The 21,804-nt window shown below is 44.3% G+C and overlaps 1 protein-coding gene across 1 annotated transcript in view; it reads right to left on the bottom strand.

The window, feature by feature from the left end:
* Positions 1 to 852: 852 nt before the first annotated feature.
* Positions 853 to 21,804, bottom strand: part of CILK1 (ciliogenesis associated kinase 1) — a 53,041-nt gene continuing 32,089 nt past the window's right edge. The window contains exons 6-14 of the mRNA XM_081245357.1: positions 19,460 to 19,592; positions 17,856 to 18,027; positions 15,354 to 15,521; positions 12,777 to 13,088; positions 11,216 to 11,406; positions 10,954 to 11,102; positions 8,747 to 8,875; positions 5,366 to 5,488; positions 853 to 4,397 (exon numbers count right to left, since the gene is read on the bottom strand). Of these exons, the coding sequence (XP_081101483.1) occupies positions 4,243 to 4,397; positions 5,366 to 5,488; positions 8,747 to 8,875; positions 10,954 to 11,102; positions 11,216 to 11,406; positions 12,777 to 13,088; positions 15,354 to 15,521; positions 17,856 to 18,027; positions 19,460 to 19,592 (1,532 nt within the window). The 3' untranslated portion in view covers positions 853 to 4,242. The remainder of the gene's footprint in view (positions 4,398 to 5,365; positions 5,489 to 8,746; positions 8,876 to 10,953; positions 11,103 to 11,215; positions 11,407 to 12,776; positions 13,089 to 15,353; positions 15,522 to 17,855; positions 18,028 to 19,459; positions 19,593 to 21,804) is intronic.

Genomic DNA, 21,804 nt, shown 5'->3' on the forward strand with positions numbered 1-21,804 from the left:
AATAAATTAGGGGTCATATCATCCTAGTGATCTTGTTTACCTGAAAGAGAAACTAAGGCAGTGTCATAAGACTCTCATTAAACAAGCTTGTGGAGAAATTAACAACTCCTGTTATAATAATTCTGCTATTCTACAACAGGTATGCTTAGGTCATTCTGCTCCTTGGAAGCGCCTGAAATCATTCTATTCTTGGAGACCCTTGGAGTTGCTCCCAGCCTGCGACAGTCTTACTCATGGTGTCTTTCTACCTACCTGATATATATCAATATATTCAGAGGCCCTGGGAACTCATCTCAGTCTTTGACCCTTCCCCCATCCAGGTCCAGGGATGTTCTGATGGGGAAGGGCACATCACCTACGGATTCACCAATACAAGGTTAATTGGTAAACCACGTTCCCTCAAAATTCTTTTAAGGTTTCAAAGAATGTTTGGGAGAAGAATTTCCTGTGGAATTCTGTATGGAATTCATGAAGTTAGGAGCTTCTTTTGAAGGTTTATATGGTACATATGAGTGTACTATGAAAGCTAGAAAAACGCAACGTAGATATTAATCGTGATGAAATCAGCAACAAGAAATTGTTTTGACCTGCTTTTTTTTTTTTCAAATATTCCTAGTCACCTAACTTGCTAAAAGCTAGATTTAAAAAGCCTCCACATTGCAAGACAACGCTTCCTACTGCTAGTCTAAGTGTATGCTTTCAATTTCACGGCAGTAACACTATATTAAGCGTTAAGGAGAAGTTATAAAATATCAAAATTCCAAATTAGGAAATAGTAATGTTATTGTTTGATGGAAGAACATAAAAACAAAAACAGAACACTCAAATCAATTTTTCTTAAGCTGTAACTTTATTTGGAGTAGAATTTTCCTTAAGTAAAGTTAATGTTTTTAAACACCTTAGGACAAACTATTCAAAAAAGGAACATTTTATTTCAGAAGGGGCTTGAGTAAGTGGTTTTCTGTCCTCCTACCTTCCCATCATATGACTATTTGCTTTATAATTAAATATATTCGTAGTTACTCCCCTGTAATCAAACCAGGAGACTAAATTGCTGTCAGCACTGAAATATCCACATCAGAAGACTGTTCAGGTCATTTCAAATTCACATTTGCACAGTGACTATAAGAAACTGATAATACAGATTAACGTGATATATGCCCCCAGTTTGTCTTCTATGGGTTTCCATGAGAAGGTCCTCACAATAAATTATATAAAATACAGTACTTTGGTTGTAAATTGTAAAAAATAATTCTAAAAATTAACCACATATATTAAACAAACAAGTTGCTACAGTATGCTTTAAATGATATAAAATAATTAGTATGTCAAACATTTTCTTATAAACATATTGCTTTGGATCATACATTGAGCTGAAACATACAGCCTGCATTCTTTTTCTCTCCTAAATGGCACAAAACAATGGCTTGATGCCACCTCATGAAAAAACATGGTGCCCATGAACTCCAACAGTACTGGTAATTTGTACTTAAAAACAAAACGATTCTTGCGTTACATGGGTTGCCTTGGCTGTATTCAATTTTTGATAACTCCAGATGATGACATAGCGTCAGTTTATTAGACGTATATAGTCCTTTAGGCAAGAGATATGTCTAAAATATTGCTTAAAAATCAGTTTTCTTCCTATTTAAATCATACATGAGCTGGGTGAGGGCTTAGTAATTAATGGCAGCTTATTGTCAAATTAACAATCACACCAAGAGTAGCTTTTATGCCCATGCAACTTTCCCTGCAGTTCACACACATACCCTTTGGCATACCACTGTCACTGAACCTTTGGGCACTGTACCATTTCCTGACGTCCCAGAAAGCTTTCTGCCTGGAAATGAGGTACAGACGTGGATAAGTACAGTTAAACTCATCATTCTTCTTGGTGTCTTGCAGTAGATTTTGTAAGTCTATAGTAACTAAAAATATAGGCAACAGGTAGCATTTCATTTTCACTTAACAAAATAATGGTGACTATTTGCTTCTATAGTAAACAGCTTGTATGCTCAATTTATCCTTTACCCATTTCAGGGCGGGGGGAAAAGAGAACTTTATAGGATTTTGCTAGTTCTTTAGAATTGACATAGTTTTTTCAGCCTTCTAGTTTGCTCAATGCAGCGTCAGCTACTTGACTTGCAAATGAATAAACATGTTTTGCTTCCCAAGGGAAGTTGTTTGCTGATAAACAAATGAAAGAGGAAGAAGAAGAAAAGTGAAATATTTTCTGAATTTGGGCCCTACAAAAGTAATAGAAAAACAATTTTATAATGTGTAATAACCAGGTAACTGGGTTTTTCAATTAAAAAAAATTGTAATGACCTTAACATAAGCTAGAGGGCCAAGAATATCGTATTCACAATCCATCTGGTTCTCTAGGGGGTATTTACAATTTAAAACCAGCTTTCCAGCAAGCTGGGTAAGCTTTCAGATTAACTTACTTTTTATACATAATACAGAAAGGGGAAATAAATATTAACCTCATGGTAAAGGACGCATCTCTGGAAACACATTTTCTGTTGCTTGAGATAATGAGAATATAATACAGAAATGAATTCAGCTTCAAGTTGTGCTTACATATACATCTTTATTTCCTGAAGCTTTGCTGCCAGTTTGTTAACAGGAAAATATTACCTCTCAAATCCACATCCATCATGTGCTTTTCTCAGGCCCCCGGCGATCATGGTGCTTGGTCAAGTATATTTTTGAGCCAGACTCTCCAAAGCACAAATTACTCCCTGATTTTAGGTGAGGGCCCCTTGGGAACCATCCTGATTTGTTCAAGCTGCAACGTATTATGAATACGTCAAAGCAAAAATTTACCAACTTATTAGGTTGAACCATATCAAAGTGCCGATATTCATTTTAACCTACAAAAACGACAATTTCATTGGCTCAACTTGCTATATCCTGGAACCAAATGAGAGTGCCTTGAGTCCTGCGAGAAGGTGAGTCAATATACTCAGGAGATTATGTCGCATTTACAGACGGTGACCTTCTCTCTTGCCTTTCAGGTGACCATGAGTGGGGGCGAGTGTGCCCACAGAGGTGGATCAGAGTGGACTTTTTGTCTTTTTCTGTCTCCAAACTAGCTTTGTCATTTTCAAAATTGCTGTAAACATTCCTCTCAATGGAACAGCCTCTGCCCACCATATAGAGTTCTCACTGTTGAAAGAAACTACACAAGGGTTAAGAGTTCTTTGAATGTGGCACGTGACAGACACTGACATCATGGTGGCTGTGACTTCCCAGACCAGTGGGACCTCTGCCATCTATCTTTCCTGCTCCCCAAGTTGCCATGAAAACTGAGCTAAATGCAACATTCTGAGGGTTAGGATAATAAAAAATCTTCTGCTGCTTTGAAACTTAGCTTTTGGATCATGCATCTTGGCAGGGATACAGTTTAAGTGACCGTGTTAACCTTTACATGGAGAACATTTTGGCTTGAAAAGCTTCCTTTTTTGTGGGTACTTATACAAGTTGATTTCAAAAATGGAAGAAAATAGAATATCATGGCATAGCTTGGTTTCAGCTGGATATCTCCAACCACCAAAAAGGGTGTTATAAACATTTCTAAAAATATTTACTTAGAGTTCTTTCATCTGGGGAGTAAAAAGAAAACAAAGTGAATTATGTAATAGTACTTTTAGAACAGCACAGCGGTATCAAAAAGTCAAACCAATAACATGGTATTGAGAACGGCAGATGGTCAGTTTTCTGGTGCTGGGGTCAGTCCAAAAAAGCCTAAAGTACCGAATATGCCACATTTAAAATCTAACCACTTCACAAATATCTGCACACATTGAGGAAAAAACCCTTTATCGTGTAGCCTTAAATTGCACCCCTGTTGCAATACTGCATCATTATTATTCTATTTTTAAAAATCTGTATAAAATATTATCTGGAACCCCAAAGGAAAATCAATTAATCTTTAAAAACTTCCTTACAAAGTTGACTGTATAAAATGCTAAAACATAATCCATATATACAAAATGCTGCTGTTTAAGAAAATAATGGGACCCAGTTTTAGAATAAAATAACTTTGTACAAAAAAAGGTACTGCATTCAAATCAATATTTAAAAAAAAAACTTTAAAAATGAATATTGAAATGTCTCAGTTCAGAAGAATAACTATAAAGTGTTTGCTTTTCCACCATCCGAAAGTCTCTTGCAGGTAGAACACCAGCTGGCTGAGGGAGAGTGTCCTGCCGTCCCCTACAAAGGGCTTCGTGACAGTCATCGCCGAGATGCATACTTAGCAGCCCAGTCTGTCCGGCCGTGCACGGGCTGGGCGGCCGGAGGCCGGGGCAGCGACCCTGGAGTGCTTCTAGGTTGCGTATGGAAAAAAGGTCGCCCAGGATGAGGTCTCACAGCCTTCAGGGAAGAATAACCTGCAATGAAAGAGAAAGGTGGGTCTGACTGATACGGGACCCATGCAAACAAAATGCAGCAAAGAGCATCTTGGTGGCAAAAATATTAGCAAAGGAGAGTTCCAGAGCAGCCGCCTCTTCAGAGTCCTCCCTCCCAGCTAAGGACAACCCCATTCTATAGTGGTCAGGCCAGAATTACTGGTGTCATCCCTGACCCTTCTCTTTTTCTCAGATCCCACTTGTAATTTTCAGCAAATCCTATTGGCTCTACCTTCCAAACCTACCCAAAACCTGGCCCAGGTCAACCATCACCACTGGCCCAGACCAGCCTCATTCCTCGCCTGGATAATCGTGACAGCCTCCTGGTTGGTTTCCCTACTTCCACTCTGCTCGCCCTTTCAGTCTAGTGACAACAGGGCTTGAGTGAGCCTGGAGGTAGAAGTCAGATCCCCTCAGTGCCCAGCTCAGAACCCTCTGGGGGCTTCCATGTGGCTCGGAGTCCTGACGACGTGCTTACAGTGACCTGTGGGGGGCATCCCCCCCATCACCTCTCTGACCTCCTCTTCCTGCTACCCTCCCCTTGTTCACACCATTCCTGCACTCCGCCTCCCTGATGTTCCTTGCATCTACCAGGCCCATCCTACCTGGAGGCCCAGGCACCAAGAGCCTGCATTATAGGGCTTGCTCGCTCACCTCCTGTAGATCTTTACCTGATGGCTCCTTTGCAGTGAGGTCTTCTTCGGCCGCCCTATGTAAAATGCATCTGCACCCCACACTCCCTACTCCCTGCTTTAGTTTCCCCTTAGCACTTCTGGAGCATCTTATTTGGTCTACTCATTGTCTGTAGAGTACAAGTCCCAGGAGGACAGGGAGCTTTGTGTCTCCTTCACTCGTGGACCCTAGGCCTACAAGGGCCAGCACAAAGCAGTTGTATGATAACTGTGTGTTGAATCAATTCATGAATAATAATAATCTGAAATAGAACTCACCAGGGGAAGGGTCAGGTATAGGTGCCACATGGACCCTCTGCACAGTAGAACCGATTTCTTTTTTCAGAAAGGAAGGGATATAGTTTCCAGCCAGTCCACTAGAACTTGTTGAGGTGGAACCAACTGATTTGCAAAAGGAAAAGCTTGTTACTGCAAAGACATGCACAGGACACCAATGGGGGTAAAGGACAGTGGGGCAGGACAATAGAGAACCAGGTTTGACTTTCAGGGGAAAAGAATTAGGATAAATACAGTGAATTCCAAGCAGAGCATTCTACCACACCACACTGCTGGAAACACTGGGGGATGGGGCGAGGGTGTGCAAAGACAGTGCTGACCCTGTAGCTTGTACCCACAAGGAGGCTGGTAGGTTGGTTTGCTTAAAAAAAGGGGAAATTTGGAATTTTCTGTTTGTAATAATAAGTTAAAGCTGTTCTGGAATTTTCTTTTTCTGCTCCATAATATACAACAGTTAGCCTTCCATGTCAGTATATACAAATTCCAGAATATGGTTAAACCATAACTCATTTAACCATTCTCTTATTGATCAGCATACAGGTTATGTTAATTATTTAGCTATTATAAGTAATTCTATGCTAAGTATTCTTGTCCAGAACCAGAAAATTAATCCTTATTAAAATATATTAAATACGTTCACTTTTTATGTCATTTCTGTCTTGAGACAGTTTTAAGGGCAGGAACTGGGTGCTATTCATCTTAGTGTTCCAGGCGGTTCATGGAAAGCCTTACATATAGCAAGTAATTGATATGTATTGGATGGGTGAATGCGGATTTATAATGAGCCTTATTATTAAGGCTTCAAGGTGCACACGGAATAACGAAGAATGTTATACAAAAGAAAGTTATATCAATTTGGAAGAGTTCATGAGGGGGAGAGTTGCTCTCTGTCTTCACAACACAGAGCATTCTTGGCAACTGCTCAGGGCAGAGTGGGAGAAAGGGTCTGGAGCTCCTGTGTGAGGAGCCGTGTTGGTCAGCTGGAGCACATTTTGCAATTTTGGTGACTAGATAGATAAGAAGAAAAATGGGAAGAGAATTTGAACAAGGAAAGCACAGAAGGAAAAAAACGTAGTCAGTAAACACAAGAGAAGATGATCAACCCTCATTAGTCAATGGGGCATGCGGGTTGAAGCCACAGTAAGATGCCATTGCACACCCTCAGATGAGCACCCGTTTACGATCTCAACAGTACCAAGAGGCATCAAGGGCAGAGTACAACTCCCACACCCTGCTGGACAGCAGCTGGGCAAAATCTGTGAAGTCCAAGATGAGCACAGCCTTTAAGCTAACGCGTTTATGTCATACCCAGAAACCTCACACGTGCACACCACCTATAGGGGGCATCAATGTTCACTCCGGCGCTCCTGTGAAAACTGTCAACAACTTACATGTTGGTCAAGAAGAGAAGGAATGAATAAATTATGTTCTAAGTGTCCATCAACAGATGAATGGATAAAGAAGACGTGGTATAGATATACAATGGAATACTACTCAACCATAAGAAAGAACAAAATTTTGCCATTTGCAGCAATACGGATGGACTTGGAGGTCATTATACTAAGTGAAATAAGTCAGATAAAGACAAATACTGTATGATATAACTTATATGTGGAATCTAAAAAACATTAACAAAGAAACAAAATTGAGTTATTTGTAGTGAGGTGGGTGGACTTAAGAGTCTGTCATACAGAGTGAAGTAAGTCAGAAAGAGAAAAACAAATACCGTATGCTAATACATATATATGGAATTAAAAAAAAAAACTGGTTATGAAGAACCTGGGGCAGGACAGGAGTAAAGACGCACACCTACTAGAGAATGGACTTGAGGACATGCGGAGGGGGAAGGGTAAGCTGGGATGAAGTGAGAGAGTGGCATGGACATATATACACTACCAAATGTAAAATAGATAGCTAGTGGGAAGCAGCTGCACAGCACAGGGAGATCAGCTCCGTGCTTTGTGACCACCTAGAGGGGTGGGATAGGGAGGGTGGGAGGGAGATGCAAGAGGGAGGGGATATAGGGACATATGTATATGTATAACTGATTCCCTTTGTTATAAAGCAGAAAGTAACACACCACTGTAAAGCAATTATACTCCAATAACGATGTTAAAAAATATTAACAAACTAATGAATGTAACAACAAAAAAGCAGACAGATATAGAGAACTAGCGGTTGCCAGTGAGGGAGGGAAGGGAGGAGAGGCAGTATAGGGGTAGGAGATTAAGAGGTACAAGCTATTAGGTATAAACTAAGCTACAAAGGATATATTGCACAGCACGGGTAATATAGCCAATATTTTATAATAACTATAAGTGGAGCATAACCTTTCAAGACTGTGAATCACTATAGCGCACACCTGTAGCTTATATAATATAGAACAGCAGCTATACTTGAATTAAAAAAGTTATATTCTAGTATAAATAATAAATCGTGTATCATACACTTATATATATTGTATATGTAATACTATATATAATGTGATATATATTCTATGGATGTATAATTGCTGCATACGTAATATAATTATTAAAATGAGTGGAGATCCAGGATTATATGCATATAAATTTTAAAACACGCAAAACCACACTAGGTATTTCTTGTATACTAAAAACAAAGCATGGAAATAATAAACACCCAACTCAGGCAGAGTGGGGCTCGCGGGGAAGGAGAGGAAAAGAGGAAGGGAGGAAAGGCAAGGCTCTGGGCTTCGTGTGTGTTTGCAGAGTCTTTTATAAGCTGGGTGGTGGGTACGTGGGTGTGGATATATTCTCTTTCCTTTTTCTATTCCTTAAAATACATGAACACGCAATGGACAAAGGCAGGGAGAAGAGAAGCCCAGATGTTTACTTGGCATGTGGAAGGGGAAGCAGCCCACAGCAGGGGAAGCTGTCTATTGGGCACGGGGTGTGTCTGCCTGGAGGACTTCTGAAATACATCCGTCTATTATCTAAAGAGTAGGCAGGGGCTTCCAAACCGTCCACCTTCCAACCAGAAGGGGTTCAGATGCCCCGGGCTAAGGCTGGGCCATCAGACAGAAGGGAGAAGCCAGAGCAAGGCAGACCCAGTGAAGTGTGACACGGGAGGTCGCCCACCACAGAGCAGGGCCTCAGAATCCAGACTCGTAAGACTGTTTTTCCCTCGCACCAGGGAAGACTGCTCTCGTCCCCTGCTACTCTTGACGGCAGAGCCCGAGGGAACTGGCGGAGTCCCCAAGGTTTGCTGCCAGGTGAGAGAGAGCAGCACGGGCCTGGAAAAGAGGCCCAGGGTTTTCACGCCAGAGGCCCTTGTGGTTCCACGGCTTGTCACCCTGCCACATCCATGTTTCTTATCATTTAGGGGTTGATCATCATTACTCACCTGAATTTATTTTGCTGATCACTGATACCATCCCTGAAGATTTTCCAGACAAACCAGAACTAGACCATGGATTAGATGGAATAAAATCCTTTCCTGGATTCGGGAGTATGCCGTTTCTTATATTTATTCCTAATAGGGAAGAAATGTTTTTCAAAGGCAAAATTTATATTTAATCTTGCATCCCATGTCAGAGATGAAACGAACGCAGAATCCAATTTGTCAAAGACTTCCTGTGTTTCAACCATCAAAGCAGAAACTGACCAGGATGCTGTCAGCAGATGGGTGGCAGAGGGAAGATGCCATCTTCGGGGCGAGTGTACTGTCTCCTGGTGGGCGGCCTGGCAGACTTCAACTTCTACCAACACATCTGTCCACGTCTGATGTCCTGACCACCTGGTGCAGTCCTAGGTTTCTGTGCCCCTTGGCCTTCCTACTCGTCCGCCTTCGCAGACCACTGCCTTAGCTGCCCGAGTTCTTCTCTTGTCCCTCCACACCCCCAAGCCCAGCTCTGCAGCCCTCTGCTCTCCTTTCTCTGAATTCTGAGGTTCCATCCTCTCAACCTGACACAGACTATCAGAGGTGACTCTAGTCTGTACCAATGACCCTCACTGACTCCCTCACGCCCAAGGCTGCCTTGACCTTAACGGCAAGACAAACCACTGCCCCCCGGACCACCCACTTCCCACTCCTATCAGGCCTTGAAGGTAGCTTTCAGAACAGAAAAACTCAATTCATCCTTTACCCTTCTTCAACCCTTAGAGCCCAAAAGAAATAACTCTCTCTGACTGTGCTCACTGCAGCTGGAGTCTTTGCCCACCGCCCCCCATACCCTGTCATCTGGAAAGTGTCAGGCCAATCTCCTAAGGCCACAGTGCCAAGCCTGATGAGGTCTGGTAGTATTTAGGAGGCCTGTTCCCAATCAAGAGTGGGGAATCAGTGCATCAGCAGGGCCTCCATTCCCCGCCCTAGGTCTCTACCCTGGGTCTGAGCACCACTGTCCCCACCTGGACAACAGCGACAGCTTGTGGGCCCCTCACCCATGCAGCACATAGATGTCAATAAAAGAATGTCACTCCACCAGCTACGACCCTTCAAGAGCTTCCAGTGGCTCATGAAATAAAATCCAAATTTCTTATAAGACCCCCAAAGATGCCTCATGCGTCTAACACCTCATCCTCTCTGACGGGGCTCGGGCCATGTGTTGGCCTCTCACAAGCCAAGCCCTTTCCTGCCTGCAGGCCTCTGTACCGGCTGTTCCCTCTGCTCAGCATGTCTCTGTGCACGTGGAGTTCCTTCCCAATCGCTGGGGCCCAGCTCGGAGTCACTTGCTCAGAGATGCCTTCCCCGACCACTCTGTCTAAAGTACTGCCTCTGCCCCCATTTCATCACCCTTAACACCAGTTGTCACCGTCTGTGGCTATGGTGTGTCCATTTATTTACGGTCTGTCTCCCACCACTAGAAAATATGAGGGGGAGGATACTGTCTACATGCTGCTGGCTAAAGTCACCGCATAGCCTGTGATGTGAATGGAGGCCCTAGAGGTGGGCAGCCTAGTGGTCCCTCTTGGCTATTGTGTCCACCAGATTCTCAGTGCCCAGCATGGAATGCTGTGCGATACGGATTTACTGATGGAATGAATTTGTGAATGAACGGTTGGCTAACACTGTACGCTTAGAATACAGAGAATGTGGAGAGAGGTCTGGGCACCCTCCAACTACAATGTTTTCACTTAACCCCTGTGGTACAGCCACATGGGGTGACTAAGCTCCCATCTGCTTTCCTGAGCAAACACACAGGGCTGGCAGTTTCTGGAGAGACCTCGGGCAAGCTGCCTGGTTCTTCCTGGTTACTCCTTCCCTGGGGACTGGACCCGGTTTCCTCTACCAAATTTCTTATCTTAGGCAACTACAGAAGATAAGAATGTGAAGCCTGGGAATTCCCTGACGGTCCAGTGGTTAGGACTCCGCACTTCCACTGGTCAGGGAACTAAGATCCCGCATGCCATGTGGCCAAAAAAAAAAAAAAAAAAAGAAAAGAAAGAAAGAATGTGAAGCCTGGGCTTCAGCTAATATTTCTATGGTGGTCCCACCAGTTCGGAAGAGAAGCCCCAAGCACTTGCCATCCAAAACAGGATCTTTGTGAGCACGTGATTCCAGGGACACGATTTCTTATCAGTGATCAGAGCAAAGGCGGGAATGTTTCTTACCAGGCAGGTACCGGGAATGCTTCAGGTAGTGCTGCTTGGCTGCTGACCTCAAGGTGGGCGTGTCGCACCGGGGATAGGATGTCTGGGTTGGGGCGCTATTTCCGGCGCCCACGGGCTCTGAGGGCTTCAGGTCCAGAACACTCTCAAATCTGAGTGGGGAGAAGATGGTTTCGGTCAGCACGAGCTGGGCCGCTCCTCCGACGTAAAGATGACCTCACAGACCCCAGGTGTGGTCCGTGCGCAGACAGGAGCCCACACTTGCCTGCACAGAGTCTCATCACTCTGTCTCTTCTTGTTTTTCAGGTCAATCCTGGTGAACGATGGGCCGAAATCCGAGTCATCTAAGTCAGCCCAGCCATCAGAATCCTTTGCCGACCTGGAAACGAGACCCCACCTTCTCCTACTCTTTGGCTTGATCTCACCATTTTTGTGCTCCAGGCCAGTGAGAATTTTCTGTGGATACAAGGAGAGGTGGGGGGAAAAGCAATACTTGGTATTAACGGAGCTCACCCACAAGTCATCCCCATTCTGAACTTTCTCGGTTATGTAAAGGAGGGTTCTGGGGCGTTTCCTTCCCCAATATGCAGAGTTTATTGGAAAGGACAATGGTGGCAAACACAGTCCCAGACCTGTGTCACTCATCCTGCACAGATTACATCAGTTTTCATTCAATGGGGACGCTAAGCTGTGTAAGATAAGGATTTAAAAAAAGAAATTTAAGGTACTTCTCAACATATGAGGAAAGTGGCTGGATGCTCAAACAGGGCTCATCTCTGAAAGAGTTAGTGTGATTGACACGGTCCTAAATAGAAAGTAAGAGAATATAGCTAAAGTGTCAGTCACCTGCTCTTTTATAGAAAACAATGCAATTAATGCCTTCTTTGCCTTCTCAGTAGACCTGGATCCTATTTAACTACAGGATTAGCTACAATAAGAAATTTCCAAACACCCACTGCCGCTGCAGGGGGGCGGGGGTAAGTGGACAGTCTGGAGACACCATCCCTGTCACCTCACGCTGCCCTAGTCGGGAGCCAGCACTCACTGAGTGAATGCTCGTCGACAGATAAAGTATTACTTTTGCATAAAGGTGTTAGAAGATCAGACTCTCAGACAGCACTGTAAGGCTAATGGAAACCAGAGTCCCGTGTCAGATTATTATCTTATTGACTAACACTCACTGTTTCCTTTTGAACAGCAAGAGGAAAAGAAAGAGCTGGGCTCCATCAACAGCCTGGCATTACCAGCATCGACTGATAGCACTGACAGGAATAATGATCTACAAATATTAGCGGGGCACTTGATGATTTTCAGAACATCTTCACAAGCAGCAAGACCTTTGATCCCCATGAACAGCCCTGTCTGATGAGCAAGACAGGCATTCGGATCCTCCTTTTCCAGGTGAGGACACTGAGTCCACAGGGATTGATAATAACAGTGACCAGCGCTCTCATCATCCACCCCTATTTCACAGATGAGGGAGTGAGGAGCAGAGAGGCCAGGTACGCTGCACGGGGTCACGAAGCTGTGAAACAGCAGAGCCGAGATGTGAGACCCTAGTGATCTGGGGCCACATCGAGCCTTCGGCCACCACCCCACGGCCAGGCCCCCAGGCGTGGCATTGTAATTCACAGGCAGAGCCAGAACTTGAATTTAGACCTTTAACTCCAAAGCCAAGGCTCTTTTCACAATTCCATGATATGGCAAAGACAGATCTATGATAATTAGACCTTATCTGCTGAAAAAAGACAATATTTCACTCAGTAAGTAGGGTCAGAAGAGGAACAGGCCAGACACAGGGCTCTCAAGCGAATCTTCCTGCTTACTGCCTGGGGATGCTTGGTGTGGAGGGCTGGCAAGAGCAAAGGGCTCGGCTTGTCCTCTGGAAGGTGGTCCGTCCTGGAAGCCTCGGCTTTGCAGGGGTACATGAGATGCTGAGGGGGCTGGCTGGCTTGACGCTGCCTCAAAGAAATGCGCGCGTGTGGCTTGGCTGGGGGCTGGGCAGGAGGGACCGGCTTTATGTGAGGCGGTGGGGCTGCCTTTTCCAGACCGTCCTTCTGTGGTTTTCCTGAATCGTGAAGGCTCTGTGTGGTGCTGCCCAGGGGGTGCCCAACCTGGAAGTAAGGATATCGAAGCGCCTGGAACGACACATAAGGCTGTTTTAGGAGAAGAATCTGGCCAGGAAGGTTGACACCATTCAGGGTTGCTGGCTAGATTTCACGAAACCGGTTTACTACAGCTGCTTAGCCCAAACCAATGATAAAACAGCACCCTGAATCTGTAACACCCTTTGTGAATTTCCTTATCTAAACTAGTGTAAAATGTACGGACTGGTTGCCACACTTAAATTACTTGGGTAAAGCGCCCAGGTTCACTGCTATGCCCTTTGCTACTTCTGCCAGTATCCTGGCTTTGTAACTTATTTGCTGTGTGTCTTAAATAGGATATTTCATCATTCTAAGCCCATTTCTTCAGTCCATAGAAAGAAAAAAAATAAAATGGAGAGAGCCAAGTATAACGATCCAGGAGGACTCTGAAAAATCAAATATAAAATAAGCAGGTACAGATAAACAACAAGGATTTACTGTATAGCACAGGGAACTATCTCCAAGATCTTGTAATAATCTGTAATGGAAAAGAAATGTATATAAAACTATCACTTTGCTGTGCACCTGAAATTAACACAATATTGTGAATCAACTATACTTCAATTAAAAAAAAATAAAATAAGCAGGTGCGTCTGCTTTAACACCAGAAACGCCAAGAGTGTAATGCACGCTACAGTTAAACCTTGCCCATCAAAATAATCACGGTCTCTGGATCGCCGAGGGATAAATCTTAAAGTGCTGGGTTTGCAATTCTTTCTGAAATATCCCCTAGTCTTTTTGAGTGGAAGTCATTGAATACAACATAACCTTTCTCAATGAATCTGGGACATAGCTGTAAACACCTGTAATGATAATAAGTGTAGATACAGAGGCAAATAACGTGGATACTCCCATAGTGATCCTGGACCCTGATATCTAACTTGGAAAGTCTTCTCTGTAGTCCCAGGTATTTTTGCAAGTCTCAACTGACTTGGGGGTATTTTTAGCTTTTCTGATACTATTCTTAAAAGTACACATTCCTCTCTTGGTTCCTGGGTTCCTTACAGAATCTTTTTCTTTTCATCTCTAAAAAACTTTTCATCTGTAAAAAACTGGGTTCATCAGAAAGCTTCCTTCCTGCCCTGAAACCATTTGTGAATTTCATCACCAGAAGCACATTTCTGAGCGCTCTCCAACCTTCCTGAGCCATCCAGGGTCTTGGCTGTTTCTTCTTTGAGCCACTGGACAGCTGCTTTTCTCCCATTCCTTAATCCCCCCAGTCGTCAGCTCTCAGCACTCACAAATTCTAACATCATGTCGGCCCTGTCTTCAAGTGCCTCTGTCACTTTCGTTCAGCCAAATCACTGACTCTGATTAGAACTGGTCACCTTTTTGATTCTCTGAGCAGTGGGATTATCAATGAGACAAGCTGAGAAGGGGCCAGGTACAACTACCACAGAAAGAAGCTGGCAGGAGGCCTGGCGGTGTTTGAAGCCCACGGCACTACAAGTCTCTTGGGTGCACTTTATAATCTAAGTCAAAGTGGCCTTGGGGGAGGGCGGATTGGGAAAACAGGAGGTATGGAATTGGGAAAACAGAAGGTGTGTCATCTACGTGACAGAACTGCCATTGAGAGTACACTATCTGTACTAGTTACTGGTGGAGTTATTAAGGCAAATCACTTAAGCTTTCTTTTCTTTCTTTTTTTTTGGCAAATCACTTAAACTTCCTGAGATTCAGTTTTCTCATGTATAGAATAAAAACAGTTAACACCTATCTCATGGAGGCTTCACGGCGTTAAAATCACATAAAAACATACTAAAGCATGTGCAAACTATAAAATGCTATAAAATGCTAATTACAATTATTATCCTAGCTCTCTCTCTCTGTCATCTGTAAAATGAGTGATCTGGATCTTACAAGATATCTTCACTTTGAAATTGCCTTTCAACAACCAGTACTGCCTTATAAACAAACTGCTACATCATCTTAACTCATAGAGAATATATTTGAAAACATCTGCCAAAGACAGGTGGATATATGTTTATTTTCATTTCCACGTATACAGTGATATATGACGTGAATTGTATGGCAATTTGCAAAGCAACTATATTGTTTAAACCTTAACTACTTTAGACACAGACAGTTTCAAACTAGTTTAAGTTCTTCTACCTTATATAGTTCACCATTATTGGTATTCAATACTAGTTTTCATACATAATGCCTAATAAAATACTTCCCATGAGATTTATAGGAATTATTCACAGTTAGACATGAACTTCGAGAGAAACCCATCAGAAGAAAATGGAAGGAAACCTGACTAGCTGTTGGCCGTTTCTTGGGATCCCACTGCAGCATGTCTCTCAAGAGGTGAACTGCTTCGCTGCTGGCATTTGGAATCAGGGTCTTCAAGTTATTGGGCACACAGTGGGGCCAGCGGAAGTTCATAGCACTGGACAGTTGGTAGCCTTCAGGCCAGTCAGTCTGAAAGAAGGAAAAGGTGGAAAATCTTGCTCAGCCAATCGCTGTGATCGGACTTTATATTCTGGCATGTATGACGTGTCACTGCCACGTCCATACTCACTATGGTGGCGGTGGCACTGTGGGTACTGAAATGCAGGAGGATGCTAACAGAGAGACACAAAGAACAGGAAGGCTGGGGGACAGTGGGAAAGACGCTGGATTTGCCACCAACTTTCTTTTTTTTTTGGCTGAATCGTGCGGCTTGCAGGATCTTAGTTCCCTGACCAGGGATTGAACTTGGGTCACGGCAGTGAAAGCGCCAAGTCCTAACCACTGGACCACCAGGGAACGCCCCATACCAACTTATTTTATAACTTTAACACAAGACAGTTCACCTCTTGAGATTTGGGGGTTGAACCAAATTAGTATTTTCCCAATTGCGTTCCATGAGACATAGGTTTTAGAAACTGCTAATGAGATTTTTTTTGGGAAAAAATAAAACAAAACACCTTGTTCTTGGTCAAATAAACTTGTGAAAGCCTACATACTACTATATCCCCATCTTGATGAGTCAAAGTACAAACGCTTAGAAACCCAGCAGTCAGGAGAGCTATTAGTCTCAAGTCCTCCACTTTTTCAAGCATCAGACCTACGGGGCACTCAGCGCTGGAGGGAATGACGGAAGATGCTGAGCAATCAGTGTTTAAGATCCCTGTTAGTTCCAACAAACTCCTGTTTTATAAGACACATTCTGATGTAATTGCTTTTTATTTTTTTAAAGTGAAGTGGCAGAATATATAGCTTGTATCATTCATTCACTTAGATAGTTACTGAGGGCCTCCTATATACTTAATGTTGTCGGGTATCCAAAAAATAATCCAATATAAATCCTGTCCTTAAAGATATTATGGTCCAAAAGAGAAAATAAGACATTTATTTTAAAAACACAGTAACACAAAATAAAAAGTAACAAAGGTCACAACAGAGGTAGAGATACAGTCATTCAGAGGAGGGAGAGATTCCAGCAGGAGAGTCTGGAAATCTTTTTTTTTTTTTTTTTTTTTTGGTACACGGGCCTCTCACTGTTGTGGCCTCTCCCATTGCGGAGCACAGGCTCGGAACGCGCAGGCCCAGTGACCATGGCTCATGGGCCCAGCCGCTCCGCGGCATGTGGGATCTTCCCGGACCGGGGCACGAATCCGTGTCCCCTGCATTGGCAGGTGGACTCTCAACCACTGCGCCACCAGGGAAGCCCTGGAAATCTTGAAGAGGTGGCATTAATGATTCCTTCAGATAATTTTTAAAAATTTTTTGAGGGTCTGGTTTGTACCAGCAACGGTGCTAGGATGTGTAAAATAAATGCAAAGAAACACAAGACAAATCCATTCCCTGAGTGAGCTTATGGTCCAGGAAACAGATTATGTACACAGATAATATATTAATAACACAGAACACAGTTGAACATGCAGAGATTAGAGGAATAGGGAGAGAAAGGTTACGAGGGTCCTGGAAGAAGAGTGGGATTGGGGCACGTAAGACATGCACTTGGCAGAAGTGGGAGATTCTAGAGCACAGAGCCAGGAGGGGTGTAAGTGGCAGATAAGGAATGAGAGTTAGGGGGCTGGGCAGTAGATATTTTTAGGAGGGGAGGACAGTACCAGAGCTGTTCTTTAGGGGAATAAGTCTGGCCACAGACTGGAAGAAACGCTGGAGGGAAAAGACTTGAAGGCAGAAAGACTGGGGAGGTGCCCCCCTCCCCAGACACAGGCAGGGCTTCAGTCTGAGATACTGGCTGGAGATAGCAGGATCTATGGGCCAACTGCTGGGATAAAGGAAAAGGGGAGCAAGGGAGAGAGGAAGAAGGTAAAACTGAAACTCAGCCTCAGCCTCAAGGTAAAACTGAAACTCAGCCTCAAGGCTGGATGTGATGGGACCACAGGCAGAAGTGGGGAATGAGCAAAGGAGGCTGGTTGGGGGCGAAACAAAAAGCAGTCTGGGTCAGACGTGCTGAGTTGGAGGTGAGGGTGAGGGTGTCCCGGAAAAATCCCAGAGAAAGATGTAAATCTGTGACCAGAGTTATAAAGGAAAGGGGGAGGGCTACAGATCACATTAGGAGACTTCTGCACGGATAAGAGTTGTAGCCACGGGAACGCAGAAGCTCTGCAAGGGAGCGGAGAGGACGTGGGCAGAAAAGCAGAGGAAGCCAGGAAGTCTTCCACTGCAGGGGAGGAGGAGGGCGTGGAGGAATACCCAGGGCGAGGAAGATCCAGAACGAGCCGGGGCTGCCCAGGGCGGGGGGCAGGGAACACAGGAAGCTGCAGCTTTGTCCCACAGGCCTTTGTCCCACATCATTACCTTTTTGGGTGTCCCCAGCACTTGGCAGATTTTGAAGATTGTGTCGATCTCACTGGCCCCGGGGAAGAGTGGCCGGAGGGTGTACACCTCTGCCATGATGCAGCCCACGGCCCAGATGTCGATGGGGGAGCTGTAGTTTGTGGACCGCAGGAGCACCTCTGGGGCCCGGTACCTGCAAGACCAAGGAGAAGCTAGTTCCACACCTGCCGGTCAGAAGCAAACTAAATACACAATCAGCTCCTCCGAGCGTTTCTGTATTTCTATTTTCTGTCTAGCTCAGGGCGGTGCATGGACTCATCATGCAACAGCCATAGCTGCAGTGTAAAGCTGGACTGCTCTGCTACACAGGGTTTTCTATGGAGCATTTCTTGATGGGCCTCTGCTCTATAGCATTTTCGAGAAATACAGACAGTGAGAGAAAACAGGAAAAGAATGAGTGAGAGAGGAGGGAAAAGGAGCGCGAGAAAATATAGAACTAGTGGTCTGTAGGCTCTTCTTGGTTATGGCCAACTGCTTAAATCAAATTTTTAGGGCCTGAAAGTTTTAATAACACCAACTGGCTGATTTTCAGACAGGTCTTTGGAGAATCTTTTACACAACTCTTTTAGGAAAAGGTCTTCTGGAAGCTCTATATACAGAATATAATTTAGATTATGGAAAAGCACAAGGGACTTCCATTTAAAAAATTTTTTTTATTGAAGTATAGTTGATTTACAGTGTTGTGTTAGTTTCTGTTGTACAGCAAAGTGATTCAGATACATATATTCTTTTTCAGATTCTTTTCCATTATAGTTTATTACAAGATATTGAATATAGTTCCCTGCTCTCTGTTGGACTTCCTTCTAAAATTGTTTACAACACAAGCTTTTTTTTAAAAAAATAAATTTATTTATTTTTATTTTATTTATTTTTGGTTGCATTGGGTCTTTGTTACCACACACGGGTTTTCTCTAGTTGCGGTGAGCAGGGGCTACTCTTTGTTGTGGTGCGTGGGCTTCTCACTGTGGTGGCTTCTCTTGTTGGGGAGCATGGGCTCTAGGCGTGCGGGCTTCTGTAGTTGTGGCTCAGGGCTCTAGAGCACAGGCTCAGTAGTTGTGGCACACGGGCTTAGTTGCTCCACAGCATGTGGAATCTTCCCAGATCAGGGCTCAAACCCGTGTCCCCTGCATTGTCAGGCAGATTCTTAACCGCTGCGCCACCAGGGAAGCCCCTATAATACAAGCTTTTAAGCTTGTACAATGCCAACATTCCTACACATATGTTTCAAATGGTGTTCTTAGTGGAAAATTAGTATTTGTGACAATAATATTATCCTCAGTATAATGGTATATATATATATATATATTTTTTTTTTTTGCGATACGCGGGCCTCTCACTGTTGTGGCCTCTCCCGTTGCGGAGCACAGGCTCCGGATGCGCAGGCTCAGCAGCCATGGCTCACGGGCCCAGCCGCCCCGTGGCATGTGGGATCTTCCCACACCGGGGCACAAACCCGTGTCCCCTGCATCGGCAGGCGGACTCTCAACCACTGCGCCACCAGGGAAGCCCTAATGGTATATTTTTAAAGAAGTGCAATTAAATCCTTTGAGGAAGATGGTACTCACCATCTGGTAGATACATAGTCTGTGTATGGAGGTCTTGATCGGATTTCTCGGGCCAATCCAAAGTCTGCAATTTTCACGAGTTCGGGTCCCATACAGAGGAGGTTCTCTGGCTTTAAGTCCCGATGGAAGAAGCCTGCAGAGGTGGTGGAGAAGGAATTCAGAGGCAAGATCGTGTCTGCATTACTCTTTGCAGCTGTATTGCTCTTTTCATGAAAGTGATAGTCTGGTATGACACTGAAGGCTCTACATTCATCTCAATGTTAATGCAGAGCCCTTTGGACCATTCATTTCCCCCTGACAAATTCAAAAATGTCAAATCATTCAAAAGTTGATCTTCATAATTTTTTTCCAAGAGAGCAAACTTCTTTTAAAATATCAAAACTGAATTATGGGCTGAGATAACTTGGCAAAAAGAAATTGTCACTCCAAGAAAAAAATATGCCTACCTCGCCCCAGTCAGCCAGAAAGAATTTGAGATTAAAACCATTTCAAAAGACAAGTCTTATGGTTACTGAGAGTTTACATCACAGCAAAAACACAATCACATTTTTTGTTTAAGAAATAAGGGATTTATGAATATGACCTACTCGTATCTGAGATTCTGGTGTGTGTTGAAACAAATGTTTAAATGTCAAATACTGATTACTTTGCCCAGTAAAGAAGCACAGGGGTACATCTGTAATTCACACTGTGAAAGGCAGAGATAACTCATTGAATGGGAAGCCTGTTTCAGCTACCGCAGGGCTTTAGGGGTACATGTAGGAGAGACTCAAACACCCACAGATCAGCGTCACATGCCTCTGAAGACCCCAAACCTTCCTCTTGCAGAGAGAATCACTGACAGACATCATTCTACCTGAGTCTAAATCTCAATGGGTCATCAAAACCGGAAATACAACTGTGTCAATGCTGCTGATGGGGTTATTGGTTACCTGCCACCATTACCAATGTTGTGAAGTTGGATTCTAAGGAGCACATTTACGGGAGGAAGGAAGAGCTATCACTGAAGATGTCAGCTATTCCTCAACCACCTCTGTGCTGATGTGCTCAAGTCTGCATCTCTAACGTGCCTGCTAAATCCTCTCCAGACCTGGTCCCTGCCACCCTTGCATTGACCTGTCCCAAACCACTCTTCTCCTCTCCCAAATTATCTCCCCTTCTTGAACGTTTGATATGATATCCAGGTAGCTTGTAGCTATGCTGGATCCATCTGTCCCCAGACAGTCATGGAGCTGTGTCACATTTTCCATCAAAATACCTCCTATCTGTCCTTTCTGCCCTTTCTCTGACTTAAAAATGTGTAAATACGCAAGCAGTTATGAGAAAGGGATCTTTTGCCAGTGCATCCAGCAAGCCTCCGGTGGCCCCTAAAACATATGACCTGTGAGACCGATGGTCTCTCTCCCTAAACACTCAGAGCATCAAAAGCATGAGAAAAAAGAGACGGCAGACATCATTTTCGTACTGAACAGATGGGAAAAGTGAGTCATGGGGGTGGCGGGGGATGAATGAGTCACAATCCTACCAAGAGATGTGTCAGAGCTCTTGTACTATCCGGCTCTGCTCTGTCCTGTCGATCCAGACAGCCAACCTTGATTTGTGGTGCTGGTCCTCTCAAGTCCAGATTCACCCTGTCTCTCCTCTTAGACTCCCTTTTTCTCCTCTAGTTGGGCTAAACTGCTGTTTCCAAACCTTAAGTGCCATTTCTCTGATAATGCAATGTCCTCCACCCCCAGGCCCCACTGCAACTGCCCCTGCCACCACCTATATAACACCCACTCAGCAAACCTGCATCTTCTCCCTGTTCAGTTCATCTTAACACATCAACTATACTCAGATACAAGCATCATTCTTGGACTCCAGACCTTGGACCTTGCTTCCACCCAGGTCACGCTCCAGTACACACTGACCACCTCCTCCCATCGGTCAAGCTTTATCCTTTCCCTGCTAACTCACCTTTAATCCTACTTCCACAGAGAACGTGGGCACTAATGAAATGAGGAGAGAGAAGATTCTGGTTCCCCATTTATCCCTCTAAGCAGCTTTCCTTTCTATGGATCATACTTCAGGCCCAAAATAAACTATCAGAGGGAAAGTGGCTAGGAAAAAAGTTTAACTGCAAACAGACTCTTTAAAAATGCCTGATGAGGGCCTCCCTGGTGGCGCAGTGGTTGAGAGTCCGCCTGCCGATGCAGGGGATACGGGTTCGTGCCCCGGTCTGGGAGGATCCCATGTGCCGCGGAGCGGCTGGGCCCGTGAGCCATGGCCGCTGAGCCTGCGCGTCCGGAGCCTGTGCTCCGCAACGGGAGAGGCCACAGCAGTGAGAGGCCCGCGTACCGCAAAAA

Source organism: Mesoplodon bidens (assembly GCF_964165515.1).
Source record: "Mesoplodon bidens genome assembly, chromosome: 10".
NCBI classification, from domain to species: Eukaryota; Metazoa; Chordata; class Mammalia; order Artiodactyla; family Ziphiidae; genus Mesoplodon; species Mesoplodon bidens.